Raw genomic sequence first — 13,340 nt, 5'->3', positions numbered from 1 at the left:
TGAGGATAGTCCAAGTCAGCAGCTACATTCTTGTAGGTGTTGAGAGAAAGACAACTATAACTGATACTCCCCCAAGATCTCACATTTCTAGGTATCTGAAAAGATTGGTATCATAGTCTCATCATAGCCAGCTCCCAAGACTTTAAATGGCCTCTGAGTTCCCACCCTAAATCTCTGCCTATTCAATATTTTCCCTAGTATATTCCTGCTAAATTGTGACCAACCTAATTCCTCACTGGGAGCCAGAATATCTAAAAGACCAGCTCCTCTATATGAGCCAGTCTGGATCTGAGATCTCCAGCAGAGGTCCTATTGCATGTCCCATCAGCCTCAGAGGAGAGGCTTTCCCTGGCGCAGCACATCAGCACTGGAACTCCTTTCCAAGTTAAGTCAGGCTGGCTGCAGACTTGCTAAGCTTCCAGCAAGCAGCCAAAATGAATTATTCCAATTGTTGTTGTTGTTGTTGTTGTTGTTGTTTTCTACTCTCATTTTTTCCCATTTGGGACTCAAAACAGCTTACAACAAATTAAAAAACACACATAGTTAAACACATGTGGTCTTTGGTTATTAAACCAGGTTATTAAAATTATTTCCAATTTGTCTTTAAAGAATATTTTGAAATGAACATCTATCTAGGAAGTCTGATGGGCATAAAAACCTTTTAATAAATAGTATGCATATATGTATGAACAAATTAATAATAAACAGCTCCCCAGCACTTATAATTAACATTCCTTCCCCCCCATAGTGAAACATAAACAAAACAAGCAAAATAAAAACAAAATAAGCACAGAAACAAAATGCTTTGGCCAATCTACTTGAAGGTAAAAAGAATATGCATTTGGCCCAAATGCAACCATCTTATCTAACACAATACACACAAAGGGAGCATGTGTACCATCCACAAGAAAGAAGAATCCTATACGTGAATGTGGGTAACCCACAAAACAACAATATCCTGGCATGGTGTGAGGATGCATGCAATTTTGGATGGGATCCGTCCAATATCTGTGGGCCCTTGCAAAGCTGTTCCCACTAACACCCTTCTCAGTGGGTGGCAAAACACTATTTTCTAATGCTAGATGTCCTCCATTGACGAACTATGATGAACTTACATGCTCTCCAGACAAAATTCTACCTCCAGGTTTTCTGGAATCTGTAAAAGGAGAAATACAAATGTTTGTTCTGAGTAGGGATGAAAATTTTCTCATTGTTGATGAGAAAGAGTATCAGCACATCAAGAAACCCATATTGATAAAATGGCCAATCCCCATGGTTATGTTATGTTATTTAGTAATTTGGGACTTTTTTCCTGCAAACTTTGCACAAAAAAGTATTATTCTTTTGGAAGAAAATATTGCACACAAAACTGTATTTTGCACAAACTGTTTCCCATGCAAAAATGTTGTTTTGGCATAAAAATCAACTTTATACATAAAATAATATCCCCCCCCCCCAAAAAAAAAAAAAAGGTTCCAAATGACCAAAAAAGAAATCATTTTAAAATGTGCAAAATCTCTCCTTATCTTGCCTCAGTCTCATGGAAGCTACCCAGGCAAGCTACCCAGCCCTGATAATCCAACATCTTATTTCCAACACTGGAAAACCAGCTCATAAAGACAATAGTCTTCTGCTACTATATGTTTGCAGCATTTGCTACTGGAAACTATGATACTGTCTTTCACCACACAGTTTCTATTCAGCAATCACAGATTTTCTAGACAGTGGCATCATGAGGGTTGGCATCATCTGGTGTGGTAACTCATGGTGTCACACACACCCCATTGACCTCCTCGCATACCACACCATACAGACTCTAGAAATATTTTATATACTACTGTTACTCATAAATTGTAATTCCTGTACATCACTGAATGTAAATACAATATTTTTGACATAAAGAACTAGCAAAATGAAAATTATACCGCTAAATTACAATATCACATACACAACTAAAATGTATTTATGTGTACATTATTTCATGTGGGTAAAGTGAAAATTTAAAAATAAAAAATATTTTTTTAAAAAAATTAAATCTTTCAAAAATATTAAAATTTAAAAAATTGTTTAAAAAATGGGGGCCTTTCTCTTCTCACTGAGTTATCACCCGTTCACACCTTCTCTTCAGTATTTTAAAGGGATGCAGGCAGACAGCCCATTTTCTGCAAATATATAGATGTTTGGTGATTAGTGCCTGTCACCCCATTAGGGTGTCACCTTGTGCACTCCGCGCTCTAATAATATATCCTGAAGCTATGCACAATATATCCTGAAGCTATGGCATAGTAGCAATAGCATTTACATTTCTATACCACATAATAGTGAACTCAGCACTCTCTAAGTGGTTTACAATATGTATGCCAATTGCTCCCAACAAGTTGGGTACTCATTTTACTCATCAAGACAACAAATTGTTAGCCTAAACCAAAAATAAAACAGTATAATAGTAAGGGAATTCTTTGTCATTGCATCATCAGAATATTTTAGACATTCAAACCATTTTTATGTTTTACTCTGTGAAAACTTTTTTCCTAGACCTTTCTGTTTGTTATACTCATTTTACTGACCTACGAAAGGATGGAAGGTAGAGTCAACGTTGGAGCCATGAGATCAAGCTCACAACACTGTGGCTGCAGTATCGACATTTAACCACTGCACCACCAGGGCTCCTGGTGACTGCAGAATGGATCTTTTCCACTTTCTACCCAAACTTGATTCCATCCATCTTATCAAGCAAAATGTGTTTTCCATTCAGCCAACAAAATAAGAACAACTCTAGGGAGGCTACCAGTGGCCAAATACAATTGCACAGTTTTCTTGCCATATCTCTTTATCTTAATTCTTCTGCCACCAATTTATAATCTTTGCTATTTGTTCTGTATTAACTGTGGCCCAGTACAGATGGGCCTAATGGCACATCTTGATGATGTGCAAGGGTTACCTCGGGGAGTCACTTACAGACGCCCCGCAACCCTAGCACGTCTTCCATATGTCAAAATGGTGGTGCCCTGTACAGATGGGCGCCGCCATTTTGACATGACAGACGCCTAGCATCTGCACGTCATGGCACCATAATGATGTCGCGAGTGTGCAGGTTCTTTTTGCTCTGCGAGGAAGCCGCGCGGTTTGTCCGCTGTGGCTTCCTCACAGAGCAAACCAGGGCGCCGGCAGACCGCCCTTTTTGGGCGGTGTGTACCAGGCCTGTATTAACTTAAGTTTAGGAATATTAGTGCCACTAAACTGCACCACTGAGATACCTGTAAGTCCCTTCCAGACTACTCCTCATCTCCCCTGCTTACAGGATTTATGATCATTGATATTGAAAATGTTAGATGCCTACCTTCTTTTGACCCTTTCCTTCCTTCCCCAGAAATTTATTCTAGTAATTTACTTGTTAATAATATTCTTCCAGGGGCCTGACTTCTTACTTGTGGGTTGAGTGGAAATGTCAGGCAAACAGTTTCTCCAAGTTGGATTTTATAAACATCAAAGAGAACAGTAAGGAGGTGGTCATCTGTGATACAGTCATCTTCATCATGAACCCTCAGCTCCAAAACATTCTGAAAAGAGGGAAGCAAAGTTAAATCATAATGTCATGATTCTGGACTAGAAAGCCCCAAAGGTTTCAACAGCCATGAGGAACCTTCACCCCACAAACTGGATATGGCCTTTTGGCTCACTATCCTGGCACTAATTGTGAATAGGTGAGTGTTTGGATAAATCCTATTTGGCTACAGTGAGGACAAAGAACTAGAGCTTGCTTTCCTATACACCACTGATGGAATCTTGTTTGTGAATACAGTTAGTGATATATATCATGTAAGTGTGGGTTATGCAAATATATGTCTCTTTTTTGAATGGGGACAGGCAGTTATTATCTAGTCCCTTGTACCCCATCCAAAACCAACCTTCCATACCTATTGAGTTCTGGGATGGGCTGCTGCTATTGCTGCTGCTTGCCAGTGGGCAAGCAACTTACACAGTGAAGATGCAGTTGGTCTGAGCTCCAAGGGGAGGAGAAAGGAGAGTACATGACATCTGTAAGTGCATTTTTGTTTTCTCCTCCTCAGAGCTGAGACCAGCTGCTTCTTTCTCATCTTTGTGATCTGATCCCTAATGATAAGCTTGCAGAGGAAGCAGTGAACCATCCTGGAGCTTGACTCCTACTAGGAGAGGAAGAGGATGTTAAACTGCATGAGCTTGAAATAAGATCTTTATCCATGGTTCCAATCATGCTCAAATATCTTGTCTGTTTTACATCCTAGAGTCCTATGCCAGAGACTGCATTAGCACTGATTAGTGCTGAGGCAGTGTGGGGGCAGGAGAGGTATCCAAAATGTTAGCTGCTGTCCATGCAGATTCTCCCATAACTGTGTCTACACGCTGGAAAAATAGCACCGTCTGTGAATAATTAAGAGCAATTGGGAAAAAGTTGTTTGGGGTTTAGTCTTCAATGAAATTAGCATGAGTACAACCTTGTTGTTTTGTACCTGCAGATAAACTTGTGCTAGTCTATGGCCTGTTACAGACGGGCCTTTTAGTACGGAGTCAGTCTGTTTTAGGGTTAGGAAGGTGCGGTGCTTCCGCACCCCCCTAACCCTAGTACGGACTGAGTCCATACAAAATGGCGGCGCCCCATCTACATGGCGGCCGCCATGACGACGTCACGACCGCGCCGCCTCTATACGGGGTGGCACGGATGTGACGTCGTCACTCCGCGCCAGGGCACTTAGTGTGCCCTTTGCGCGGAGCAGGAAGGAGCTCCATTTCGGAACTCCTTCCTGGTTTGCGCTGCTGGGTGCAGCCTTCACACGGCTGCGCCCAGCGGCGCAAGGGAGAAAGGGGCTAAGCGGCCCCTTTCTCCTCCTCCCCGCCGCCGCGGGGTGTCCTTGGGGCTTGAAGCCCCAAGGACACCCCTTTCCAGGCTGCGGGGAAGCGGCCTTTTGCCACTTCCCCGCAGCCTAGAAAGCAGCGTATCTGGGCCTCAGCAGCTGCCGTTCTGGCCGCTGAGGCCCCGATACCCTGGGGAAAGGGGCGGGTACAGGCCGCCTCAAAGGGGCGGTCTGTAACGCGCCTATATGTCTGACCATGAAGTTCAGAACACTGCACAAAATCCCTTCTTGTCTTTCTCTTGCTCCATTACACATTATGGGGTTTTGCTTACATCTGAAGTGGAAATGGCATACTCATGGCTTTTACTTACATCTAAAGTACCATGGCACACTCTGGGCCATGGACAAACTCCCTGATCATATCTATCTTTGGTGATTTACAGACTGCCCAAAAAGGGCCGTCTGCCAGTGCCTCCATTTTCACCACCGGGAAGCCTCATCCTCCAAATGGCGAGGCTTTCCGACTCCTGAAAATGAAGTCCCCAAAAGAGGCTTCTTTTGACGGCACGCTTATGATGGCACAAGGTGCCAATGGTGCATTTGCAGCATCATAAGTGAGCTATGCCGTGCGGACGCTAAGCGTCCGCGACGTCAAAATGGCGGTGCCCATATGTATAGGGCACCGCCATTTTGTACATACTAGGTACATACTAGGGTTAGGGCATCCGGAAGGGACGCCCTTTCGTAACCCTAGTTCGTATCTAGTACGTACTTTTTGCCCGTGCGGAACGGGTCTTTATTTTCCCAGGCATTTTAAATTGATGTTAACACTGCTTATTCATGGCAGTGGTATGGCTTTCCTGCCACTCCATTTTATGTTTAACAGCATATTGTTTTCATTGGATAGCGTCTGTACTAATATGCACTCTTCTGGAATGAAGGTAATTTCAAAATAATGAAGGAAATTTCATAATAAATTAATTTCTACATTAACAAGATACTAATTACCAAACGTTACTCAATGATGTTTAAGGATGACTGGTATCATTCATCGCAATTGTGCATAACGAGCCATTCATTGAGAAACATGTGTAATTCTTGTGAGATACACTCACTGTTTAAAGAAGATTAAAGATGGGCTTGATTCACCTCTTGCTTAATTAACTTCTTCCTTCTACAACTATGACCTAGCAAATATTTCCTATTTTACCTGTTTATTTATCCTGTATCTCAGTGGGATTAAGAGGAAGAACAAGTGTTAAACAAGCTCAGTAGATGACATATTGAGCATCTAATCTGACCCTGTCCACCTTCTAGTATATTGGTGAAATTTCCAAGGTCAAACAGAAAGTCATGTTTAACCAGTGACATCTGGCAGCTTCCCTCCCAGTGGGATGAAGAATCTGCAATCAGATTAAGACTAAATTTTAAGAGTGCTATCCAGGACACCAAAAGCTAATCCCAAAATGGTGTCAGTATACTATTCAATCAATTCAAAACAATTAAAAAGTTTAAAACACTAAGATTTAATTTACAATCCAAAACATGTTAACCTGCTTAGCAATTTAAAACAAGTTTAGAACATTCCAGACTATGTTTGTTTACAAACTGGATAAAATGATTAGATTCGATGTTTTAGAAAAAGGTTGTGTTATAACTTGGCACCAGAATGAAGCCAATGTTGATGCCATCAGGCCTGCAAGGGGAAGACACTCTGCCAACAGGGACCACAGCAGACAAGGCTTTCTTCCATGTCCTCCCATAGTGTATTGCTTCCACTTGTAGAGATAGAGAAGGGGCCCACTAGCTGAATTGGATTTTATTATTTATTTATAATTGATTGGATTTTATTATTTATTCATAATAATAGTTTAATTATTTACTGAAAAGTAAGCAAGACTAGCTTCAGCCAGTCTCTCTTTTCACCAGCAGGCAAAATACCTTTTTGTTTAAGCAGACTCTTACTCTGTAAACTGAGGAGCTTCTGAATGTGATGTGTATTTATTTATTTTTAACATTTGCATATTTTAAATGATTTTATATTTTTAGTGTGTAGTTTTTTAATTGTTTCTTTAAAAAATATTAAGGTTTTCAAATTTTCTTTCTTTGGGAGGTGTCTTGGGCCCTGTTCTGGGAGAAATAAGCAAACAAGCTTGGAAGGACCATTCTAGATTGAGATTACAGTGTATGAAATGAGGAGGCTATATTAAGCGGCAAAAATGAATTTAAATGCTCAACATTTTGTTGCGTTGAACTGCCTATAGTTAGTATAGTATCCTTCTCTGATGCTGTCTGATTAAATTCCAAGATGAAAGCTCTCTATTCTGGTATACTGATTTGGTCCATTTTATCATGCTTCAAATTTAGATTTGTCTTTTGTCCATTTTTCTCTCTGCTCTGGCCATGTCTGCATGAGCCAAGATATTCTGTGGGTACCCCAGAGTATCCTGACACCACAGCTTCCCTGATCTGTCTCCATCAGCTGGCCCTCCATTCCCATGCCATCATAGCTGTCTGTACAGACATCACACTGAGCCTCCTGGCATACCCACCACTGCCTTGCGTCACTCACTTCTGATGTCAAAACAAGGCACCCAACCTCCATCACATGGCTGGGCACCTTATTCTGACCTTAGAACAAACAACCTGTAATGGCGTTGAAAGCACCATGTTATACCTTGGTTCTGGTGCAGAACATACTGGACATCATCAGGACTGCTTGCACCAGAACTAGGGTTTGGCGCATGCAGGCAGGGCCTCTTCTCTCCCCACCCCCACCCCGTCATATAGTGTTTACACACATGCACTCATATGTTCACTGTATGGAATTGATACCTTCTCATCAAAACCACATTGATAAAAAAAAATGATGGCAACTACCAGGAGTTTCATACTCATTTGAGGAAATGTGTTGTAGATAAAAGTTAAGAAGTGCATTAAATCCTTATATATATATATATACACACACACATTAAAATAATAAAGACTGACATTGGAAAAGTTTCAATTCTACAGAATACACATAGGCCAGAATCCTGTTGGGTTTTCATGGTTACCTAAACAAATGCAGCTGTATATTTTGTCAGCTTTCTTAAAGTGGACCTGACAATTTCTTATACAAATATATATAATTTATTGTTCCTAGGCTGCACCTGCACTGCAGAAATAATCCAGGTTGACCCCAATGTAACTATCATGGCTTAGTCCTATGGAATTCTGGGGAGTGTAGTTTGTTGTGGCACCAGAGCTCTCAGAAAGAGAAGGTTAAATGCCTCACAAAACTTCAGTTGGGTGCTGCACCCGGCATGCATCATCATGGCACTTGCCGTATGGAAAGGCACATGCTAAATTGTTGCCCGGGCACACTGGTGAGGGCTCAGAGCGTGTGGACACTCAGCCCTCATAGCGCATACAGGCCAGCACAAAGTGCCGGTCTGTACAGCCCCTTAGACAATTAAACTGTTGTTTCATTCATTTTACCTCAACAATTATTTCTAGTTCAAAATTCTTTATAGCCCATGAGCAGCATTCCCTGGATTCACTGTGTGACCTTGTGCAAGTAACTCTGAGCTGAACCACCTCACAGGATTGTTGTGAGAATAAAATGGCAAGGGGAAGTCATGTATACTGCCTTGGGCTGTCTGGAGGAAAAGTAATTAACAAATAAATAAATAAGCAAGAAAACATCAGCTTGAAATTGCCTGAAGAGTTCAGACAAAAATAATTTTTGAGTTTGTGTCTCACTTTGACCTCATTCTGTATCCTGAAGTAGAAGGTTTCATTCCACATTGGATTCTTACAGTCTTTAATAGTCTTGGTCCGAACCTTTTCAAACGAAGCAGTTGGCAGAAATAAGCTTACATAGCAATCTGATTGGCTAACTGTTTCAAAAAAGGAAAATGTTAGTATCTTTTTAAGACATATTATATACCAAACATTACACTTTTTACCTTTGTCAAAGCCACACAGTTTACAACAAGATAAATACACTGAAAGCAAATCACTTGTTATCTCTTTTTTTATTGCTGTGCTCAAACTGGGTTAAAATCTAGATCAGGAATTAGGAATCTGTATTGGATTGCAATTTCCATCACCCTTAAGAATCAACTTTGCTGGTTAGGGATAATGAGAATTGCAGCCCAACAATATCTGGAGGCCCACACATTTCCCACCTTGATTTAGGAGATTATTGCTTGGCGTTTTAAATTGGCTCCAGCCTCCCGGGCTGCAGCTGGAACCTGGGATGGAGGCAGGGGTTATCACACACTAAATCACTGCCAAATCGCCAGTCACCATCAGCTTGAGTCCCAACTGGATCCAAGCCATGCTCTGCCATCACTTTTTAGAAGTCAGAAAGCTTTCTGACTTCTAAAAAGTGATGGTGGAGTGCAGCTTGGACTCGGAAAAATATCATAATAGTACAAAGTGGTATGCATTAAGATGGCACTATTCTTGCTGAAAGTAAATTGAGTAATTAGTTGTTGTTTTCTACTCAGTTGCAGTCCATGGGTTTATAGTACTACCTCTGTAGTGATGAAACTGAATTATCTGATTTTTTAAAAACAAATTTATCCAATTTGTGAACTATGCTTTGTGGTCTGTTAACCAAAGTGCCCTTTCGTCAGTTTCCCATCATGTGGGCAGCAGGGGGAAGGCAACAAATCATATTCCTTTCTTTTTCTTTTCCCTCTGAAATAAATATGCACAACTAAATATTTGTATATTTGAAAAATATACGGAAATGCTGAAATCAATGGAGAAAATGTGTTTAAAAGGAAAACAATATGAAAAATGTGTAAAATTGCTACTTCAGGAGATGTATAAGGCAATATATGTATGCGTTCCCTTGCAGAAAAGAGGAATAAGTTCTCACATTGGTGGAATCTGCATTGCTGAAATAATCCAGGTTGACACCACTTTAACTACGATGGCTCAATCTGTGGAATTCTGGGAATTATAGCTTGTGGTATCACCAGAGCTCTCTGGCTTAGACGGTTACATGTCTGATAAAACTACAGTTCCCAAGATTTCACAGCACTGAGCAATGACAGTTAAACAGTGTCTAAGTGGATTATTTCTACAGTGCGGATGTCACCACTGTGCTACAAATATTTGACGGAAGAAGGCTAGTGGAATTCTGAGAAATGCAATAAAAACAAAGTTGACAGATTGTCACGTCCCTCCTCTAGATTTCATTTACCTGAGCTGTGCATCAATACATAATTTTAAAAAAAAACTAATTATAGTTCATGGGTGTTTTCACAACAAGGAGGGCAGACAATGAAGCTCAGAATGGTTAGATCTGTAATTCCTCAGCTCACCTCTCTTTATAGATGACTCAAATAAATAATGTTGCATAGCCACCCTATGCCTCCAGGGGTAGGGCAGTTTCATCATTTTTATTATGTGAAACACCTTGACAACTGATCTTTTAAAGTTATTGTAATTCAACTGGGTTAGTCATCCACCATAGGCACAAAAAATCCATCTACACTTCTAAACTCTTTTGCCCATATCTCCACCTAATCTATGCCTCTTTTCTTGCCCCTATAAATTTGAAAGATGTCACTACAGAATCAGTGTTATCCTAGCCACAAAACAGCCAGGATACAAAAGTAATAGGTATCTGATAATCATGTTGTTTGCTTTTATAGCTCCCTTTGTCAAATGCAACCATAGGCCTTTAAAGATCAGCACAAGTTACTTATGTACATTGCAGTGGGGCTTCAAAGTAAATCAAATTCCCTGATTTAATGCTTATTTCAAAGTACAGACCCCTGTCCCCAACACACACATAAACCTTTTGGGTATGTTCAGTTTAGAAATATTTTGGAGCAGTTAGTTCTTTTAAGAATCAGAGAATCCATAATGGAACAGAAAATAAGTTAACTACAATGAGGACTTCTTATCTGTGGGCTTGCCAACCATGGATTTGAGCTTCCACCAATGGCAAGCCCTGATGGTGGAGCTTGCTAAATGGAGGCATGTGCATATGTCCACACCAGCAGCCATGCACACATCATGTCTCTATAGTAAACAACAAGACATGAGGTACCACATTTTTCATTAACCATGGGGGGGTCCAAAACGATCTCCCATGGATACAAAAGGACAACTATACATTGCAAATTAAGAGATTTGGAGATAATTAACTTCTAACAGTCAAAACCAAAATACCTTTGAATTTTAGCTAGGCTAAGTCATAAATAACATTGGCCCATTGGTACTGGCCTTACTTCTTTCCTCTTTCCCTCCTTTCTTCAACAGTGAAGGGGAGAAGCAAAAATGATTGCTTCTTCAGCCCTTACTAAATGTGAAAGCCTTAAGATTATGAATCTCCAGTAGTTTTGGTTTGTTTTTTTTTTTTTTTTTTTGCAAAGGAGGGGGGGAGCTTTGGAAATCATACTTTGTAGGATACTGTGGTATGGTGTGTGTGCCTGTTCTTTTGCAGTTGGAGTGAGTCCTGCAACCTCTCAAAAGTTTCTTTAAAACAATAAATGAAATCAACAAAATAAATTTCATTCATAATAATGTTGCTTTTAAAAGTAGTGTACATATTAGACCACAACTGAGCAACATGTCACCCATGGGTTATGAGCAGCCCCCGGATCCATTTTGTCAGGGTTTTTAAGACTGAATTTTAAAATATGGTGAAAATTCTCCCATGACCCTTAGAGAATCTTGGGGGAGATTTGGAAGCATTAAGGAGGTGTGTCAAGAATACAAAAGCTTCAGTGTTTCCTGGAGAGCTAATGTCTCCAACAGGCCTCCAACAATTGCCCATTCCTGGCATCTTTGTAGTTCTTGCATGCTTACATGCCCATTCACAAGGACGGTAAGTATCTTATGCTATCCTATTGTTAAAGCAGGATGCCCACGTGTCCCAGTTTACAAAGGAGAGTCCTTGGTTTGCATGCACATAAAAAGACAGTCCTCTCTTGGAAGATATCTTCTGTGTGAAGGGCTATCCAGTCCCTTTCCAATTTAAATATAAAGAAACACAAAATGTAACAGCAGGGACCATGAAGTTGACCATCAGTAGTTAAAAACATGGGCAGAAAAATGAGTAGGTCACCTAGTCACAGTCTTACCCAACATGGTGACATGTTTAATTTACAATAATTATTTTAAAGTGTCTTTCTGTACTCATAGATTTGTAAATATAGTGGGACCTCGCCATCCATGGGGCTTGCATCTGCAGATGTGAGCATCTGCGAAAGGCAAGCCCCATTGTCACAAATGGTGGTGCATGCATATAGGGTTGCCATATCCTGGCTGCAACCGGGATTTTCCCAGTTTTGGCGGCACCGGGCCCCTCCCGTCCCGGGTGCCGCCAAAAACTGGGACAACCCCAGTTGCAGCCGGGGCCTCGCTGCCCTCCTCCTCCGCCACCACGCATGGCCGTGGGGAGGAGGTGGAGGAAGAGGAGGGCAGCGAGGCCTGGGGCGGAGGAGGGGAAGGTGGAGGCGGCGCCACCCTACGCCACCCTCCCTGCCTCCCCGCGGCCTCCTCCCTCCTTCCCGGAGGCTGGCCGCGATCGCGGCGGGCCCCCGCATGCCTTCCTGGCCTTTAAGGAGGCCTGGGCCTCCTTAAAGGCCAGGGAAGAGGGAGGAGGCTGGCTGTGATCGCGGCGATCGCAGCTGGTCCCTGCACCCCTTCCTGGCTTCTAAGGAGGCCTGGGCCTCCTTAGAAGCCAGGAAAGAGGGAGGAGGCCGGCCGCGATCGCAGCTGGTCCCCACGCCCCTTCCTGGCTGGTCTCCTCAGAGGCCAGGAAGGAGGGACACTTTTTTTGTAGGATACTTTTTTTAATTAAATGGAGGATGCCCCACGCCCCTTCCTGGCCTTTGAGGAGGCCTCAGTCTCCTCAGAGGCCTGGAAGGGGCGCGGGGTGTCCTCCATTTTTAAAAAATGTCCTACATTTGTCCCGGTTTGGCGGTCCTGATGTATGGCAACCCTACCATATAGCCATGCTAGCACCTGAGCACATATTGCACCGCCATTAGGGACAATGGGACTTCAAGTCCCATATTTTTTCATATCCACAAGGGGTCTGGAACAGTTCCCCCAAAGGTTCAACTGTATGAAAATCTGTGTTTGTTTTTTTGGCTATATGTAAGGAGCCATCCAATGAATGTTCCACATGAGGGCAACTTAACAGTTGATGCACAGATTCCCAATACTAGTTAATTTTCCCATGGATTTCTGAAACCATCAGGATACTCACATAAATCTGCCTTTCGTAGATTTTTTATCTGTATGATTTTCACAGTCAGCAAATAGCAAGGAGAGTCCTCCATCTATGGATAGACAACAAATACAAAGTGTTTTCTTAAAAATATGCTTATCTGAATAGGGTATTCAACAGACTCAACTTTCCAAACCAGTAAAACAAATTACAGATGGTGATGGTTAAATGTGCTTATAATGTGCTTCCTTTAAAACAGGACTAAACATTTGAAAAGTCATAGGCCTTCTGATGAAAGCTTGCACCAGATATTCTCACCTGTG

General features: G+C 41.6%; 1 protein-coding gene across 2 annotated transcripts in view; it reads right to left on the bottom strand.

Annotated features, from left to right (window-relative positions):
• The window catches only part of LOC149314775 (cytosolic phospholipase A2 epsilon-like), a 47,571-nt gene extending 34,442 nt beyond the window's left edge, over positions 1 to 13,129 (bottom strand). The window contains exons 1-4 of one of the 2 annotated variants that reach the window (XM_089523516.1): positions 13,057 to 13,129; positions 8,577 to 8,713; positions 3,429 to 3,560; positions 1,116 to 1,156 (exon numbers count right to left, since the gene is read on the bottom strand). In XM_089523516.1, coding sequence (XP_089379642.1) covers positions 1,116 to 1,156; positions 3,429 to 3,560; positions 8,577 to 8,713; positions 13,057 to 13,129 — 383 coding nt within the window. The remainder of the gene's footprint in view (positions 1 to 1,115; positions 1,157 to 3,428; positions 3,561 to 8,576; positions 8,714 to 13,056) is intronic. The other variant, XM_089523517.1, reaches the window with a different exon arrangement.
• Positions 13,130 to 13,340: the final 211 nt, after the last annotated feature.

Source organism: Sceloporus occidentalis, unplaced genomic scaffold, assembly GCF_023333645.1.
Source record: "Sceloporus occidentalis isolate IW3139 unplaced genomic scaffold, rSceOcc1.0.p SCAF_4, whole genome shotgun sequence".
In the NCBI taxonomy this organism is placed as follows: domain Eukaryota; kingdom Metazoa; phylum Chordata; class Lepidosauria; order Squamata; family Phrynosomatidae; genus Sceloporus; species Sceloporus occidentalis.
This window is presented reverse-complemented; position numbering and strand designations above follow the sequence as displayed.